Source organism: Apiospora phragmitis (genome assembly GCF_038363925.1).
Source record: "Apiospora phragmitis strain CBS 135458 chromosome Unknown utg000001l:1.0-2902119.0:1.0-2906034.0, whole genome shotgun sequence".
Taxonomy (NCBI): Eukaryota; Fungi; Ascomycota; class Sordariomycetes; order Amphisphaeriales; family Apiosporaceae; genus Apiospora; species Apiospora phragmitis.
Genome location: NW_027117399.1, coordinates 926,057 through 943,829, shown reverse-complemented (window position 1 = coordinate 943,829; position 17,773 = coordinate 926,057). Strand labels below are relative to the sequence as shown.

General features: G+C 52.8%; 7 protein-coding genes across 7 annotated transcripts; 3 read left to right on the top strand and 4 right to left on the bottom strand.

Annotated features, from left to right (window-relative positions):
- Window positions 1-59: 59 nt before the first annotated feature.
- PG994_000282 (DNA damage-binding protein 1a) lies at window positions 60-1,109 on the bottom strand (the record flags this gene model as incomplete). The annotated part of the gene is made up of 2 exons (XM_066851691.1): window positions 60-913; window positions 1,013-1,109. The coding sequence occupies 2 exons, from the start codon at window positions 1,107-1,109 to the stop codon at window positions 60-62; spliced, it is 951 nt and encodes a 316-aa protein (XP_066722323.1).
- A 994-nt stretch (window positions 1,110-2,103) lies between these two features.
- On the top strand, window positions 2,104-2,910 carry PG994_000281 (ankyrin repeat protein; the record flags this gene model as incomplete). The annotated part of the gene is made up of 1 exon (XM_066851690.1): window positions 2,104-2,910. The coding sequence occupies one exon, from the start codon at window positions 2,104-2,106 to the stop codon at window positions 2,908-2,910; it is 807 nt and encodes a 268-aa protein (XP_066722322.1).
- A 58-nt stretch (window positions 2,911-2,968) lies between these two features.
- PG994_000280 (mitotic spindle assembly checkpoint protein MAD2) lies at window positions 2,969-3,778 on the bottom strand (the record flags this gene model as incomplete). The annotated part of the gene is made up of 1 exon (XM_066851689.1): window positions 2,969-3,778. The coding sequence occupies one exon, from the start codon at window positions 3,776-3,778 to the stop codon at window positions 2,969-2,971; it is 810 nt and encodes a 269-aa protein (XP_066722321.1).
- A 1,319-nt stretch (window positions 3,779-5,097) lies between these two features.
- Window positions 5,098-8,369, top strand: PG994_000279 (Importin-beta domain-containing protein; the record flags this gene model as incomplete). Its single annotated transcript, XM_066851688.1, is given in 6 exon segments — window positions 5,098-5,329; window positions 5,343-5,962; window positions 6,023-7,099; window positions 7,175-7,761; window positions 7,822-7,943; window positions 7,993-8,369. 6 exon segments carry the CDS (start codon window positions 5,098-5,100, stop codon window positions 8,367-8,369), a joined length of 3,015 nt encoding a protein of 1,004 aa, XP_066722320.1.
- A 1,075-nt stretch (window positions 8,370-9,444) lies between these two features.
- Window positions 9,445-10,452, bottom strand: PG994_000278 (uncharacterized protein; the record flags this gene model as incomplete). Its single annotated transcript, XM_066851687.1, has 1 exon — window positions 9,445-10,452. One exon carries the CDS (start codon window positions 10,450-10,452, stop codon window positions 9,445-9,447), a length of 1,008 nt encoding a protein of 335 aa, XP_066722319.1.
- Window positions 10,453-10,934: 482 nt separating this feature from the next.
- PG994_000277 (uncharacterized protein) lies at window positions 10,935-13,183 on the bottom strand (the record flags this gene model as incomplete). The annotated part of the gene is made up of 5 exons (XM_066851686.1): window positions 10,935-11,109; window positions 11,175-11,251; window positions 11,304-11,601; window positions 11,746-12,137; window positions 12,188-13,183. 5 exons carry the CDS (start codon window positions 13,181-13,183, stop codon window positions 10,935-10,937), a joined length of 1,938 nt encoding a protein of 645 aa, XP_066722318.1.
- Window positions 13,184-16,611: 3,428 nt separating this feature from the next.
- On the top strand, window positions 16,612-17,307 carry PG994_000276 (uncharacterized protein; the record flags this gene model as incomplete). Its single annotated transcript, XM_066851685.1, has 2 exons — window positions 16,612-16,860; window positions 16,975-17,307. 2 exons carry the CDS (start codon window positions 16,612-16,614, stop codon window positions 17,305-17,307), a joined length of 582 nt encoding a protein of 193 aa, XP_066722317.1.
- Window positions 17,308-17,773: the final 466 nt, after the last annotated feature.

The following is a 17,773-nucleotide window of genomic DNA, read 5'->3' as shown; positions in this document are numbered from 1 at the left end:
TGCCCGTGAAGTAGTCCCGATCTTTTTCATTTCCAGCCCGGTCACAACGGCGCCATTTTCTAGTTGGATCTCGAGCAGCCAAAGGGTGCCATAGTCGTCTCCGATGAAGTAATGAGACACATTGTATTCAGCCCAGGCGACGAAATGGAAGGCTCAACAAGAGCAGTTTCGACCGTCTTCTTAGCGGCGTCATCGTAATATAGCAGCCGCGTCTCTCCTACGACAATGAAGCCACCCAGCTGGGCGCGTGCTTGTTGGGCGTTCCGGACAATATAGCGCTTGTGTTCCTCTTCTCCCCGACCGACAGGTATTAACATGGCCGCGCCAGGGTCCTGGATTTCAAATCGTTCTATTTGGTCCTTGGTCTCGAAGTTGGATACTGCATTGTTCCTGTCGTCGGAGTAGAGGCGGTACGTGACGAGTTGGGCGTCCGGGTTGTCGGTCCGAGTCTGATACAAGAATGCGACCTTTGGCTGGCCAGTTTCCACGTGCAGAAACGTGGCGGACCTTATGAACAGCTCCTGATACGGATCTGGTCTTGCCAGTCGAGCTCCAGCCTCTTGGATTTGACGTGGTGCATGCGGGCCACATTCAAGACTCCTTCCCAAACCAATATTATCATGAATCGGCCTGACGGATCGACTATACACTGATCCTGGCTCTGCGAATCCCTCATATGCTTCTCGTTTTATCGTAGCAGAATGAGTAGCGATTGAGTCCTTGGGTCTTTTCGTCCCATCCGAGGGTGAAATATTCGAAGCGGTCCGTCCCAATGAAGAGCTGGTCGGTGTCGGCGTCCCTCGGCCGCAACCGCTGCAGCATGGTGATGGTGCCATTGACGACTTTCGAGTCAACCTCGACCAACAGGCCTGTTTCGCCGTCGACTTTCCAGAACTCGAGTCGGTTCGCTTTGCTTTTTGGAGGAAGGCGCACAGAGGTCAGTTTCCATGTTTGTTGTTCAACCATTTGTAAGAAAGAATGAACTCTTCTTAGGGAGACGGATTGCACCTACCAAGAACCAAACAATCATCCTCGTCTTCCGGGTATAACGAGGCGCGCAGTGCATGGCGCACGCTATGTGGCCGATGAATGGGCACTACGTAGGCCATGATGTTGGAGTATGGATCATGGCTCTGCAACAAGGGCGATGCAAAACAGACGAGAGCAAGTCCACAGGAGGAGCTTGCAAATTGATGGCACAAGAGGTGTCGTCTGCGTTTGTAAAAGACCTTATCATTCTATGTGCCCCTCCAACGCTGCTTTTGGTATTAACAGATCCCAAAGAAGCTGAGGGCGGGCGGGATTGGAGCTTCGATCGGTGTTCTATGATGCCATGGCCGATGTGCAGCTAAAGCCCGGGACTGTTAATCCCGACAGCTCTAAACGGAGTGGATGCGCTACATAGGTAGGATGCAACACTGAACCGTGCCATTCGAGGGTACTAGCCGCCGCCCATGCTATTGTAGGTTAGCCAAGTAATCTTAAGTAAGCTGGCTGATACGGTAACCACATTCAGAAGCAAGACAGATTCGAGGCCACCTTCCTGTTGGCTGTGATCTTCCTGGTTAATTCTGGCAGTTCTTCGCCAGTTGTAGAGATATCCAATGCTTCCCATATGACTGGCTGGCCCGGAGGATACATTACCATGTTCAACTAGTGTCTCATATTCACTCCATATGGATGGACAGTTGCCCCGCCGTGGCCCATCCCATTAATACACCGACTTCTTGCCTACCCCTACTCTCTACTAATATATCCGCATACCAGTTCCTGGCTCGTGTGTGACTTTTGAAAGGGGCCAGATAAGGAGGTGGATGGACGATCGGCCATCAAACGTACATACATAGAAGACAGCTGTCTTGAGGATTTTTGATGACCCGACGACCAGTGGTATTAAACCTTTTTATATGGAACATTGCGAGGAGTCTTCCTTTCACACAAACATACAACATGCAGACAACCCAATGGCCTCGAACGCCCGCTGAGGTGCTCTCACTCCCACCGACCCCTACAGAGGGGGGTTCGACCTGGGAGAGTTTGACGAGGAGGACGAGTGCTGGACCCCGCTGCAGCTCGCCAGCAAGGACGGGGACCTAGCTCTGGATGAAAGCTGATCCGGGACGACGGCGCAGACGTGAACGCCCCGCCCGCCGGCTATTACGGCAACACGGCCCTCCAGGCGGCCTGCCTCTTCGGGCACGAGGCCGTGGTCCGGCACCTAGTGGCCGCGGGCGCGGACGTCGAGGCTCCCGGCGGCAACAACGGCGACGGAACGCCCTCCAACAGGCCTGCCGGTCGGGAAACCCGTCCGTCGTTTCGTTCCTGCTGCAGGAATGCAACGCCGACATCAACGCCCCCGCGCTGCGCTACCACGGCCGCACGGCGCTACAAGTGGCCGCCGAGGCGCGGGACTTGAAGATGGTCGAGCTTTTGCTGGGCGCCGGGGCCGACGTGAACGCGAAGCCGGCGGGTACGGCGGGTCGCACGGCTCTCGCCGCGGCGGCGTCGGTCGGGGATCTGCAGATCGTGCAGCTCTTGCTCCAACCGCAGCACGGTGCTGATGTCAATGCGCCTCCTAGCCGACACAAGGGCATAACAGCGCTCCAGGCGGCTTGCTGCGTGGGTAGTGAGGAGATCGTCAAGGTGCTGATCGATGCCGGGGCGGACGTGGACGCGGAAGGGAGTTCGTTCAAGGGTGGCCGAGCGCTCCATGCAGCCGCGCAAAAGGGGTATATAACCATACCAGAGATGCTACTGAAGGCAAAGGCCGATATCGATGCTTCAGCCGGCTGGGGAGGCCAGACCGCATTACAAACCGCTGCGGCTAACGGCCAGGAAGACGCAGTGCAATACTTACGAAAATCGGGCGCTACCGGCCCTATCGTTGGAGGCGTCTTGTTATTTGACTGAACAGAATACTCTGCAAGACACATTCTATATAGTATTATTGGCAGTACCCGTCTAGTGATTATTGCCGAGACGACGACGACGATGAGGCCAATTCCTTTCCTAGTTCCACCCAACAGTCGAAGTATAAGGGGCCTGCTTCCACAATTCTGATGGCGGCGGTCTTCGCACCACCGATATCACGCCCAGCCTCTAGTCTCGTCTTTGACTTTGTCTGTAGGTTCGGCTGCGACGGGATCCAATGTTGCGGATACCCTATAGGAGCCTCGCTCTCGTCTCGCAGCTCGACCGCCACCGTGTAGGTGCAGCCTTCTGGCAAAGGCGGCAGCTGCTCGGCCGCACTTGCCATTTTCCGGACCGCGGCACGAAATCCCTCATCTACATCCGTCCAGTTGATCTTGTCGCTGCTACTCGATGCTTCAGCGGCCTGGAGGCTGCCCGGGCCTCCGGGTCCGACGCCGTCGCCTTCCTCATCTCGCCGACTGCCGCCGCCGCCACTGGGATCTGGTGGCTGCTGCCCTTGACGCCCGTGAAGGCGGGAAAGCGCGGAGGTCGAACATCCACCGCTCCAGCACCTGGGTCCCGGCGCATGGACCGCGAGGGCGACGCGCTCGACCGCGCCGTTGATCAGCTGCACGCGGATCGCCGACACGGCGTCGCTGACCCAGGTGCAAACGCCCGGGTGCCGCGACTGGTGGACCGCCAGGTTGTAGGCCCGGGCCGTGAGGAAGGTCGCCGGCGGGTACAGGGACCGGTAATAGAGAACGTTGTGGATGGCCACGGTTAGGAAATGCGTGAAGGAGGTGAGGAGGTGCGAGGCTTGCGGCAGGGACACCGATAGGCCGCCTTGGGCCTGGGATGTCGTTGCCATTATTCGAGAGACAGCTTATGACAGACCCGATTGGAGTGCCGATCCTAGAACCAATTATGTATAGGATTGTCTTTAGGTAAGTACTTATGTAGACGAGCCTTTGTGACCGACTGTGGCAGTAGATCCACTTGAGGGAACGGAGCGGCGGCGAGACGGTTCTGGTTCCCTAGGTGAACACAGTCACCGTTATATCTGCCACCATCGGGACTGGCGTAGTAGGACGATCGATATATGGTTTTGTTTTATTTGCCCGCTAACGTTTGGGGGAGATACTGTGCCACGGGCAGCAGCTGAACCAAGCTAGAAAAGGCGTCGGTCAACCATGCATTAGCATCACGGCCTAGGTGCCAAGACTAGCATCGATCAGCCCTATGACAAGATGGGCATTTTAAGAACACGCGTTGAGGGGTAAATGCAAACGCGTAAAGTGAGACGCCAATTTTACAAAAACGCGAAATACGGTTTTACAAGGCCCGGCTCGTAAATCCCACGTGTAGCTTTTGATTTTCATCAGCATGGTATCCGATGCGCACGTCGTAAGATTCCACGTCTACCTGTTGGGTATTCAGGTTACCCATTCGTATGTACTCAGTATGCCTACCTCTTTGTCGTTGCATGATTCATCTACTGTATGTAGAACACAGGAGGGGATTATGATTAACATGAAGTATGCGAGAGCGGTTTCGGTTTACTTTGATCTCTCCGAGTCTACACGGCAAGGCAGACATCCGGCTGCCTCGCGACCCCCAATTCCGGATGCGAGTCGTGGATGGAATGGGATTGATGGGATGGTACTTTGATGCTGCCCAAGAGTCCAGAGTCCAGAGTCCAGAGTCCAGGACGCGCCTGCTGCAGGTCCCCCACCGATGTTTAACCAACCCAGCTCCAGTATCCAAGATTTCCTCGCATCTTATGTGTTAGTCGTAGATAGCTTGACCGACAATCCGTCTAATCGACTTGTAACAGAACCTGAATTGAATCCGCTCTTTCGTTCTTATCCGACTGGGATCTCTCCTCGCTCCTTTTATTCCTTTCTGTATAACCAAGCAAGTGATCCCATTGGCATCATCACTATTGTCCCATCAACACGGACCCCGCGCAAACAAGTTTGTTGACTTTCTTTTCGGGCAAGTGGGACGAACATTGAACAATTGAACAACGGGTAAACGACCCCCTCCGAAAATCCCACTTTAAACCCCTACACTCGGCCAGATCATACCTTTAATTTATTACTTCTACTCGACCCGACTTCCACCATTGTTTCTTGGGCTGCATCTTTCGATTACCCCCTTAACCCTACGAGCTCACGAATGGTCACGATGGAAGACCAGCTCGTTCAGGTGCTGGCGAATACCCAGCTCGCCGCCGAGGGCCCACGCAAGCAAGCCGAACTCGACCTGAAGCAGGCCCAGGCGAACCCTGCCTACCCGTTATCCCTCGTCAACATCGCAAGCCACACGTCTATCAGCGTCGAGATTCGCCAACAAGCTATCAGCGTCCTGCGCCTCTTCATTGAGGAGAAATTGGAGCGGAGAGAGCGACGATGGCCCTGTCATTCCCATAGCCGATGCCGCCAAGGACCAAATCCGACCGATCCTCCTCGAGCTCGCCCTCCACTCGGAGCGCAAAATCAAGTCAGCAGCCAGCTTCGCTGTAGGCAGAATCGCCAATGCAGACTTCCCGGAGAGATGGCCGGCCCTTCTACCCACGCTCTTTGGTTCCATCAACTCCGGAGACGAGCTCCATCTACACGGCGCGCTCAAGATCCTCTGCGACCTTGTCGACGAGAGCTTGAGCGATGACCAGTTCTTCAGCATGGCCCAGGACATCGTTAAGGTCGTATACGAGGTAGCCGTGGGTGAAAGCGATCGCAAGCCCATCCTCCGCGCTCTGGCAGTCTCCGTCTTTCGAGGCTGCTTTGACCTGATGGACCAGGTCAAGGAAGACCACCCACAAGATGTCAAGGCCTTTGCCGAACAAGCCCTGGCAGGCTGGTTCCCTTTCTTTTTGCAGACCATGAAGCTGCCGCTACCGCCACTCCCAGAAACAGAACTCGATAATCAACCCGAGGAATGGAATGGCATTATCGCATTGAAGCTCCAGGTCGTCAGATGCCTTCTCAAGGTCAAGAACGTGTTCCCCAACTTGCTGCTCCCCGCAGACGCCTCATTTCTTCGAAGCTGCGTGGGCAGAACTCGTGCTTCTCTCCACCCCTTATGAGCAACTTTATATTGTAAATGGCAGTGCTCAGGGGCGTTTGGAGGATGCCGACGGCCCTCCCTATACTCTGGATTTCCTCGTCCTGGAAGAGCTCATTTCCTGAACGGTTGCCTCAAAGCCAAGCCAGTGCAGAGCGGACTCGAGGAAAGACTCAAGGCCCACCCTACTGCCCATGAAACACCCTGGGTTATCGATGTCATGAAGCTCACTACTTCGTATGCTAGAATCACTTCCGAAGAAGAGGAACTGTGGGACATAGACGTTTCCCTTTACCTCGCCGAGGAGTGGTCTGTCAGCGCTAACTACACACCTCGAACTGCTTGTGGCGATCTCTTGTGCAAACTGGGCGAGTGGCTAAAGAACGGGGTTTTCGAGGGTCTGTTCGCTCACACCAAGACCGTGTTTGCAACTGAGTCGCCTTCGTGGAGAACCCAAGAAGCTGCGTTGTTCTTGCTTAACATGCTCATCAGCGACTTCTTAGACTGTGGCAAGGAAGTGCCAGTCGAGATTGTCCAAGCCTACCTCGAACTGGTGGACTACTGCATTAACCGCCGCGACGAACCATTGCTACGCGCTCGAGGCTTCCTGGTCGCCGGGCAGCTCATAAGATGCCATGGAGTGGCTGCCGGTTTCCTCGAGCCCGTTATAACCGCGATAAATGCGCCGGAAGAGACAGAGATCGTTCAGGTTGCTTGCATCAGAGCTCTGGAAGGATTCGTCACAGGAGGCGCTGTTCAACCGAATGGCCAAGCTCAGGTCGTACAGGCCATTGGCCAGTGGATCATGAACAAGGATATGACAACTCTCGAGGAAGCCGACGATCTCCTGATAAGTTTAGCTGAGACGTTGCGGGCTGCCATCAATATTGACAAGCGTGTCGCCCTTTCAAACGATGTGCCTGCTCTAGACCTGCTCTTCCAGATTGCGAAGCACGGTGCCAATAATTTCCAGGTCACTATGATGATCTGCGAAACTTTTGAGGACATCGTGCAGACCATGGCAGACCCGCACCTCTACCAGGCACTATGCCAGAAGGTTCTGCCCTCGTTGACGTCTACATTCGACGCTGCTAATGTCACATCTGATGATCCCCTTGTAACGGTATGTATATGTGGTTCTGCTTGCCCACTTTGCAATTATCCTTGGTGGTTGATCCCCCGCTGACATACATCATAGTTTGCGACGGAACTGATGGCTGCTTTGACGCAATATGGTTCCGAGCCCCTTCCTCCCGGCTTCGTGGCAGCCACATTACCCAAGTTGACCCGTTTATTGATGGAAAGCGTTGAAGGGGAGGTACTACGGCCAGGTGTTGAGTCAGTCAAGTATCTTCTCCAGCATGGTCACCACCAAGTTTTCAGTTACCAAGACGAAAATGGCACCACTGGCGTAGAGATCTGCCTCCGAGTCATAGATCGACTTCTCAAGCCTGAGATAGAGGACCACGCAGCTAGTGAAGTCGGTGGTCTGGCAGCAGAGCTCGTCGAGAAGGCTGGGCCCGAGAGACTTGGCGAATACCTCGATCCTCTTCTCAAAGCGGTTGCTACACGCCTTGCAACAGCCGAGGCAGCGCCATTCATCCAGTCACTTATCTTGGTCTTTGCACGGCTGTCAATGGAAAGGGCAGACGCCGTCGTTGAATTCCTCAGCCAATTGCAGATCCCTGACGCCCATGGGAACGGACAGCCCGGCCTGCAAGTTGTGCTCGCCAAATGGCTCGAGAACTCGGTCATCTTTGCTGGCTTCGATGAAATCCGCCAAAAGTAAGTCGGCGAACAAAGCATTTCATCAAAGCCTTAAACCTGACTTGCATTCCCCAACAGTGTTATCGCGCTGTCAAAGCTGTATGAATTGAATGATCCTCGCATAGCGCAGACTATGGTCAAGGGCGATTTGATTGTTCCCGTTAGCGACAGGATTATGACGCGCTCGAGGGCGAAAGAGAGTAAGTCGGTCCTCCATTCCCCCCTTGCCCGATACTTATTATGTAGCAGATCCAGACCAATACACGATAGTACCTGCTACCCTTAAGATCATTAAGATCTTAGTTGAGGAGCTTGCTTCCGCCTCCGGGGCGCAGAACGCGTCGACGGCTGCCGCCGCCGCCGCCGCCAAGTTCGCCGACGAGGAAGAGGAAGACGAGGATGGCTGGGAGGACGAGCCTGATACAGTAGACCTCAGCCTTGGAAGTACCAAGAACGATCTCATGAGTTACCTCGAGGCTTCTAGTATGAACCGCCACCAGGACGACGAGACTAACCGGTTCTTGACTGACTTCTTCCGGCGCGTGGCGCAAACGCCCGACTTCCACAATTGGTTCGAAATGTTGACGGATGAGGAGAAGCAGAAGCTGAACACTGTCGGATCCTGAATGGGCTGCGGAAGAGACAGGCGCTAAGGAAGGCATTGGGTACTATAGCATACACTGGCAGTGTTACACGATTGGAGTCGCGCAGATGAACGAGGCTTCTAATTATATGTTACGTTCTCTGATGAATCAGACCCCGGCCACCAAGTATATGAACTAGCCACGTACCATCCTCCCTTCCCTCAGCAAGGGGGATGGAGCACTGGATCGTAACCAGACTACATAGATAATGAAATCAAGATAGAATATTAATTTCGCGTCAACTGCAGCACTTATGCTGCATGTGACAAGTATAAGGTAACGAGCACGTCCTTATGGCACTAGGCGACCATGGGTGATTTCTGCTATTAGACTTGTATAATGCTGACCAGCTATCCCAGTGCCAGTCGGCTATCCTATTGCCAGCCAGTTACCCCATCTATCTCGTCCCTGGCTATCCCACCTTTGGCCATATCACAATAAAGTTACGTAAAAGGGCGTCACTGAGCTTACTCTATTAGTAGTCTATATGGTTTTGGATATTCATACATGGTTCACAGCTTATTCAAGGAATGCCTCATAGGGGGTGTGCGCTCTTTATATTTTCGGACTCATTTACCGCTAGATATTCTTGGAGGAATGTAATGGTGATTGTGACAGATAAACTGTTGGATATGATGGATTAGACATGCTGCAGACTCCATCTATCTCACACGAAGAGACATCGCGGCAACGCATGGGCACTTGGGATCTGTTGTACTTTTCAGCAGGGGGCAACCCGTAATTAATAAGACAGGTATAGATACAACAGGGCGGAGTGTATCACTCCTTTTCTAGTCGTACAGATGCACAAGTTAACTTTCCCAGGCGTCGTGGCATCGTTTTCACCACTTTGTAACAATTTGGCATGTACCATCATTCGTGAAACCCAGAACGCCCAAAGTGCAAAACCAATATCTCATGACCGATTCATCATACCGCCGCTCCCTCGGGGCTTATATGATGTCTCCTCCAAACCCCCCCAAAACCACCATAGGGGTTGTTTCCGCCACCTGGTCTGCGGCCACCGAGTCGTGGCATCCCGCCAGGTCCCAAGGGGTCAAAACGGGCCCCGGGGGGTGCTTGAGGGTCGTACGGCTCGCCGCCAATGCCACCCCCGCCGATGTCTTCGAAGGTAGGATGCATTCCACGATGCCCACCGCCAGGGCGAGGAAGCCCTCCAATACTCGGTCTGAAGGGGTCGTGGGGTCCTCAGGCCAGGGGGGTTCAAGTCGTCCGCGCCAAGATTACCAAACGGCGACGCGCCGGGAGGGAACCCGCGTGGTGGTCTGTTGACTTCGAGCTCATCTTCGAAACCCGGAGGAGGAAAGTCTCCTGCTGGCACAGGATGCCGCGGAGGTGGGTCGACAGGACCGCCGTACGGATTTGGCTGTGCAGGCTGGGGTATAGGCTGGGGCATGACTGGTTGTCGAGGTGGGCGGCGCCCGGCGTCCTCGGCATCTTCTCTCGCGGCCCTGTCGTCGGGGCTCTCCTCGTATCCCTCCTTTTGCAAAGATGGTAGTAGCTTCTGGATGATGTTGATCTTGATCAGGCTTGCCAGGTCAGTGATCCGAGCTTCGTTAATGAACACTGCCTGGAGTTTCTGGGGCAGGTCGCTTCGATCCTCGGTCGACTCGGGTGTCAGTGTGATCCGGACAGGCAAGGCGCCGTTCGAGATAAAGTCCTTCGATGTGACTTCGACACGAGCGATGCGGTCGTCGTCGATTGCCAAGCCACGGATCTCGGCCTTGCCACCCATGCGGTCAACTTTGATGACGAAGCGCAGGGCTGACTGGGAGTGGGCGTAGACGAAGCTGCAGTTGTTGAATGATGCGTTCCAGTTCTCTGGCAGGCGCGGCGCAAGGTCGCGGCATGTTGCTTCATCGTTTTTGGACTCGTCAAAACCCATCAGGCGGAAGTCAAGGGATGCCATGCAGGCGTGGGCGAAAAGCGCAAGAGCATCATGAGAGCTGCTCAGATCGGATGTCGTATCGCCTTGTGCATGTGTAGGAAGAGCATCTGCCATGCCCTGAAGAAGGGCAGCCGGGCTTAGAGGATTCGTAGACATTGTCGGGTATGTGGAAAGATCGACGATCGACTTCAAATGCGATGGGTTGTTATGATGGATGGAGGTGATGCTTTGAAGGATGATGGGAAAGTTCTAAGCCTGGGTCCAGAGTAAAAAGGTAAATTGACTACATTTATAGGATGTCTGCTTTCGCATACAAAGATATCGAAGCTGGGTTATGTTGTTGGTGCATGGAGATGTCTGGTAATCATGTCATTCATCTACGTAGTGCTTTGGTGCCTGTAGGCTGCAGCTTGCTGAACGTGGGGAATGAGGGGCACATGAAGCTGCAGCTTGGGCAGCTTACAGTAGTACCTACGCAAGTGCCCTTCTAGAATCTAGTTAGTATTCAGTGCTCCTATCTAGAAATATGTAGTGATGCACACATTGCTCTACCAGCAACCAGGCTTAAGTATCGAAAGCAGACTATAACCCGCCTTGAATGAACCAGACCAGCATCACGAAGCTACAACGTTTGTGCTTTAGACTGCGTGAATACCAGATCGGGCCGTGAAAGCATCGAGATCCTGAAGACCCTGCTCGAGGATCCCCAGCTTCTTCGTCACTTCGTTCCTCTCCGTTATGGTGCTGTCATCTTCGGACCCTAGCTGGTCGATCTGCTCATCCGAGAGATCCCAGACGACCTCGGGCGATAGCCTAAAAATTGTCAGTGATTTATTATCATGCCGCGCTTATTGTTAGGCTGGTCATTCGCAACTTACACGTCAGGGAGCTTCTGGATAAGGCAAGCTTCGACAGCATTGACGCTGACATCGTCGGTGAACTTCTTCAAGGCGACCTAAAATCCATAAGTATCTCAACACAACGTCAGCATGGTGGGGCTTCCTTACAGTATAGTATGCTGCAGCAACATCGGCAGCAAGAGAAGCAGAGTAATTTCGCACATCAGGACGTGTGCCTTCTTCAAGTTCATCAAGAAGTTCTTTCAGCGGTACCTTGTCATGCAGGCCCTCGGCTAGCTGATGCCGAAATTTATTCATGACCTCGAGAGTGATCCGATCAAAGTCACGACTATGCCGGTTATCTTGGATTTCCTGGACCGTGTCTGTGAGGTAGTCGCTGTAAGTAATTTGGTGAATTGATAGGTGAGGCATCAGCAGCTCGTCTAATTTTGCCTTCAAATCCTTCCTGAGCTGATGCAGTGAAGGCTGTATCAGTCCCTTCATCAGGCGACCGTGTGTGTTCTGGTCGCATATTTCAGACACCATCTTGTTGAATGTAGTCGCTGCTGCTTCATGGATCTCCTCAACCAGGTTGGTCGTGATGGCCTACCAGGGCTTGCACTGTCGAGCGAATAGATCACCGACAACCAGAGGGTTATAGGTGCCAGGCAGCTCCCGTCCTCTGCATTCCTCCATCAATTCTTCCACGACTTTGAGATAGTCAGCTCTCCACGTATATTTGTACTTTGAAGTACGGGTAGGTTGAAGGCCTGACTCGACTATCTCCAGAGCATGTCCATAGACTCGCATCTTTTCGGCATAATTAGCAAGTGTTGTCTGAACATTTGCGCGAAGGCGTCTCTCAAAGGCATCTGGCTGGCCTGGGTAGGACTCGAAGAACGCATCGGCGTACACCCCATCGATGGAAGCTCGCACCAAGACACTCAGTCGACTACTAATCTGGTGGAGATAGTGGTGCTTCTCCCTCGGTGTGCTTCGAGACTTTCCCAATTGCTTCAGTTTGCTCGAGCAGTCTTTTATTCCGGCTGTACCTCGGACTTGACGCCTGGAAGCCCTATGCGTATCTGGTTCCAGAGAGCCTCGCGCAGCCTGTCTCTCAAGGCTTCTACGCCAAGTTGCGAAGGGTCAAGGATTCGCCAGGCCGAGCTGGAAAAGAACTCAGACTCTCTCTCGCCTCGTTGCTCTGGGCTATCATCAGATGTTGCATGGCTCTTGTTGCGCAGAACATGCCAGCCCAAGGTAAGCTTCACATTGCCGTTTTGGGCCAACTCGGTGTAATATCTTTCACTGTCCGAGCCTTGGTCGATTCTGTCTGACTTGGTGATCAGACCAAGAGTTCGAGTTCCTGACGGATCGATCTTTCGTGCGAACTTTGTCACTGGCTGGTTAGCGAAAGAGTTGTCGGCTGAAACCACAGCTAAGATAATACTGCGGCGTTGCTTCATGTAGGACAACACCAGGCTTTCGACTAGAGTCGCATCATCATCTAACTGGTTCTTGTCCGACGCACCGAAGAGACCCGGTAGATCGACAAGCGTCAGGTTTGGTGCAGTGGGCGACGTGCTTTCGATACGCAGCACGTCCGTACTGAATACTTTTGACTCTTCTCCATCGCCAAGCCCCATGACGCTCTTGGCCGACTCAATAATCTTTGCGAAGTCATCCTGCTCCGTTGCCCCTTCCGAGAAGGCAGAAAGCTTGATTCTGTCCTCCTCGCTTCTGCTCGCGCCCGGCTGGATATGGACCTTGATCTCGGGCTTATCGCCGCGTCGCAGGACCAGCTCAGTGGCAAAGCGAGTGCAGAGTCCCTCGCTGGTTGGGAACGCAATGCCCGATATCGCCTCAAGGGTGGAGCTTTTCCCCGAGGACTGACTACCGCACACAATGATCTGAGGAAGGTCGACGTAATGGCTGACGCCATGGGATCGAGAGAGTCCACGATATCCAGTAGGTCGCGATGATTGCTGGACTGGATAAAGCCTGATGTCTTCTGGGAGATCTGCTTTGCCAGATCTCGCCCTCATCATCGTTCACAACGCGCCCCATGATGAAGCAGCGTTAGCGGTTAGTTCCGGGAGTGAGGTGATTTCTTTGGTGTTTCAAGCGGTTGAAGCACTTGAGGAGGAGGATAAGTAGAAAAGAGACCGGGCTAGACAGCCATTGATATAGTATTAATCCTGCCTTGCGAATCCCCGTTTGACGAGGCAGCCGCAGGCAAAGGGCGACTGCCGAGTGCCTTAGCTCGCTACTACAGTACCCACAGGCAATCATTCTTATTTGGAACACCACCTCATGCATTCCCCTTTGAAGCATTCACGTAGTGACTCTTATCTCTACATTAAGCCGTCCCAAGGAAGAGTGAAATGGGAAAGAATTCATCCTAAGGAACCGGATCGGTCTTGATTTCACACTGCATATGCGTTTTAATGACCTGATATCAGGGCATTCGCGATTGGAATCTTCGTATCGTGAGACCCTTACTTTGAGCTGAAGCGCTAAGAAGGGCCATGGTATATTATGAATCACTTCGTTGTTAGACGGGATTCGTACTTGTCGCATAGCCTATGGTATTTGAACCATCCTGGTCTCATGCCAGCAGGGACACTGATAAGACACCCGATTATTATGCGAGCATCGGTAACATGTCGAAATGTATAGCTTTTGGTGCTTAGATATGGTTCGTTCGGAGTTTTGTCAAGCACTCATGCTACCTTGATGTTCACCAAAGCTGTATACAGACCATGAGTCCAAAGCTATTATCCAGTACACAAGCATCTCGAACGTGTGTGATTTGACATTTACATGTACCAAAATGCCCCGAGTGCCGTGCTGGCGGTTTGGACAATAAGCCTTGATGGTGGGGGTTATAGCTTGGCCCCCACGACAGGGGTCCTGGAGCAACTTTATAGTAGAAATCCCTTCAACTGCACGCTCTCTCCAAGGTCATCTATAACATCTGGTTCATAGAGTAGGTACTTATCATTTATAAGAAATGGTGCGGCACGACTCCATTATGCATTGACTTTTGCATATTCGGGTCTCTCATATACAGGTTCAGGGGCAACCGCTATACATACGCTCCTACCTAAGGTTAGGTACCTACTTACATACTTAGATTAGGGTCCGGAACCAACCGGTACCCATCCTACCTACCTCTTACGTGCAGGTATCCATTCCCTAGGCGCCCCATCCCACTTGAAGAACAAATATGCCATTCTTCGCTATGGTGGGGTATATAGTTTTGCAAAAGTCTCAATCTTTCATCCAACAACGGGCCTGGTGGCGAAATGGTATCGCGTCAGATTTCGGTTCACCGATTTCCTTCACTCTGAAGATTGCGGGGTATGTTACACCATTCTAATTGGCTCAATTGACCCAAATACTAACATCCATATTCAGTTCGAATCCCGTCTGGGTCGTTTCTTTTGCCTCTCGAGGCTGTTTATCAATCTTCTTTTTGCCCTGCTGGAGTTCCTGGTCATGGGGAGGGCGAGGCCGGGACAATGTTCCGTTCAGCTACACCTTCTCTCGCACTCGGCTTTGATATCCTCGTTGAACATATCCCACCCCGCGCCATGATCCCACTGCTTCTTCTTCCCTAGACGGAAAGGTACTGATAAGGGCCCCGACCACTCCTCCCTTCTGGACAAAAAGCGTGCTACCTGGTGTCTTCTCGCTCGGCAGGGCGTCAAAAAATGGCGTCCTACCAGGAGCCCCCATAAGCTTCCATCCCAAGTGAACGAGTCTTCCGCGATGTGCTGAACATGTCAGCCGGCAGTTGATTAGTCGGGATTCTACCAATCAGACAGAGAGGGCGCGTGCCAGGGCGAGACTGAAATGATGTTTCACTCACCACAAGAGTTGGCCGGAAAGACAAGCCGCCCAGATCGACCCGGAGGCAGTCGCCGGGCTTCAGGTCTTGTACCTCTTTGTCCATCATGATGGACCAGCGCGACTTGTGTGTCCAGTCCCTGTATCGGGCAAAGTCCAGAAGCTGCGAACTGAGGTCAGTAGGGTGTCACTGGGGTTTGTGTTTGTGGGCGGATAATAGGCCTTGTCCGATACTACGACAGATTGAACCAGTGCAGGCGGTGCCCGTATCTCGATCTCAGCTCTGTTGAAGATGGGTTCGGACAACCCCATGGTTCTCAACATGTAGAATCTATTACAGAAAGTCGAGTTGGATGGCCTGCGGACGTTCGAGCGTTCTGATATGGAATGTTTGTAGTACCGGCGCTGTCTAATAGGGGCTGTCGGTACTCCCATGTGGGGCGGAACGTTCCAAAGATGACTGTGAGCAATGGTATACAGTGTTCTTGCTACTGATTTCTCATTTTTAGGCACCCAGAGTTCTTCATCAACTGTATTAATAGTTCAATGGTAGCCTATATTCTGTCATGAACGAAATCCCTATCGGCACGGGTTCGGGGTGGTCTCGGGACGATTGAAGCGAAACTCGGCCGAACACCTGGCTGGAATATTGACACTACCGACTTTCTCATACACATCGGACTTTCAAGGAGAATTATTGCCTTATACCATGACTGCCATGCCATGCTATACAGAGCGCATACTTTATCACGCATTAACGGGAAGAAGACGGAGTTTTGGATAAATAGAAATCAAAGAGTGATCAAACTGTCTACACATAGACTAGCTAATATCTTATACTGCACACAAATACACTCATATTCCTACAGAAGCTCTAGGGTGAACATTACCATGAGTTCGGTCGTATGTGATATACATCATATAGGGCAGACTACATGGCTGGCCGCAGCGACAAATGTACTAGGTCTTCACCCAAGTATACCCAACTGTCGCCAGGTTGCTTCATCGGCTGGGTCACACGACAACCTCTTAGCTGCACTGGGCCGAGTATTGTGCGACATGATAGTGTGTGCTCATTCTAGAAACCAGCCACGGGCCAAGTGAAGTTCAACATTCTGCGTGTCTCTGGGCGGACCTAGAATGTTGAAAGTCCAGGTAAAGCTGCAAGGCCTAGTTCCAATTGATAGATGGATGGCTTCGAAACAGAGGCCAAGAGGCAGATTCCTAGGAATCTACCCCCACTAAATGCCTCCCTAAACAGTAAACAGGTCCACTGAAAGTCAATTCTGGCCACGGCTGTCGCCTTAAGTAAGCACACAACATAACCTCGATTTAGCTCCGGCCTAACGACTCGGTAGCCACGCGACAGGTTCCAGGGTTGTCTTTCGATTATTGCAGACCTCCAGACCTCCCCTCTCTCGCCATCCTGCCTTTTTCCCCTTACCAACCAACCAACAGGCCCTCGAATACTACACGCAACCTCTAGCCTCGATCCAAACAAGGAACCAAGGAAGGAGAGACTATCCGGACTTGTCGACATATTTATTCCCTCTGTGTAACCTCCCTTAGCTACCGCTCGAGCTTGTTGCCCTCCCTGGCCCTAGGGGGAACTCGACGGAACACGATGGCGGACGAACAAATATCCCTCCCGTCCCTGATCCTGATCGTCGTGCTCGGCGGGCTGGTCGTGCGCTACCTGTTCTTCTCGTCGCCCGCGCCCGCGTCGCAGCAGCAGCCCCGCGAGGCCGCCGTCGAGCGCATACAGCAGATGTTCCCGCAGCTCGACCGGCGCACCATCCTGTGGGACCTGCAGCGGACCGGCGGCAGCATATCGGCGACGACGGAGCGCGTCCTGAGCGGGCGGATAGAAACGGTACGTTAACCTTCTTGGCTCTTTCTTTCTTTCTTTCTTTACTTGCCTCCTTTTTACTACTCCTGCTGCTACGACCATGCGATACTGATAATGCCACCCCCTCCACTCATATAGCCCCCGGTCACCTTCCAACCGCCATCGCCTCCGCGCTCGCCAGCCAACGCTGCCTCCTCAGCGACAGCTCGGTCTCATCAACAAAAGCCCGCCGTCCCCAAGTCCACAGAGCCAGACCTCATCACGCGGTACAACTTGCAGAGCCGGATCAGCGAGTCATCCGGCGGCGCCGAAAACGGTGACTCGGTGGATGGGAAAGGCAAGGCCTGGAGTTCGAACCGCGACGAGCGGCAGAGCGCACTACAGAGGCGACGAGACGAGATGATAATAGCGGCCCGGCGAAAGATGGAGGCCAAGATTGCTGCGGAAAGGGCCGGGACTGGCAGTCAATAATGGCGGTAGCAGTGGTGTCGGCTGTCCGCAAGAAAGAGTGCAGAGACAACATTCACACAGCGAAACTACTCAACTCAAATTTGGTTGGGAAGAACATCAAGTAGAAGAGACCAAAGGCAAGGGGGCCTCCACTCTCTACATGTATATGTATTGGTATTCATCAACTTACCACTTCAAGAATTGGCATATTACGAGGACATGAATAGAGAGCGGTTGCGACTTCAGTTTAGTTTGGTTTCCGTCGATCACTTCGCAATTCGCTTTGGCCTGTTGGCTGATGAGGTCACAGCATGATGTTTAATGAGTTTGCTTCATTTTTATAATTCCTCGCGTTTTGTACATCAGAATAGACTGTATCATCTCCTACTCCTCTCATCGTACATCAAATCAAAAGTAGAGATTTCCTGTGCGAGGATCCTCATCGACCCTATCGTCCCAGCCCATTTTCGTGACTTGAAATCAAGCA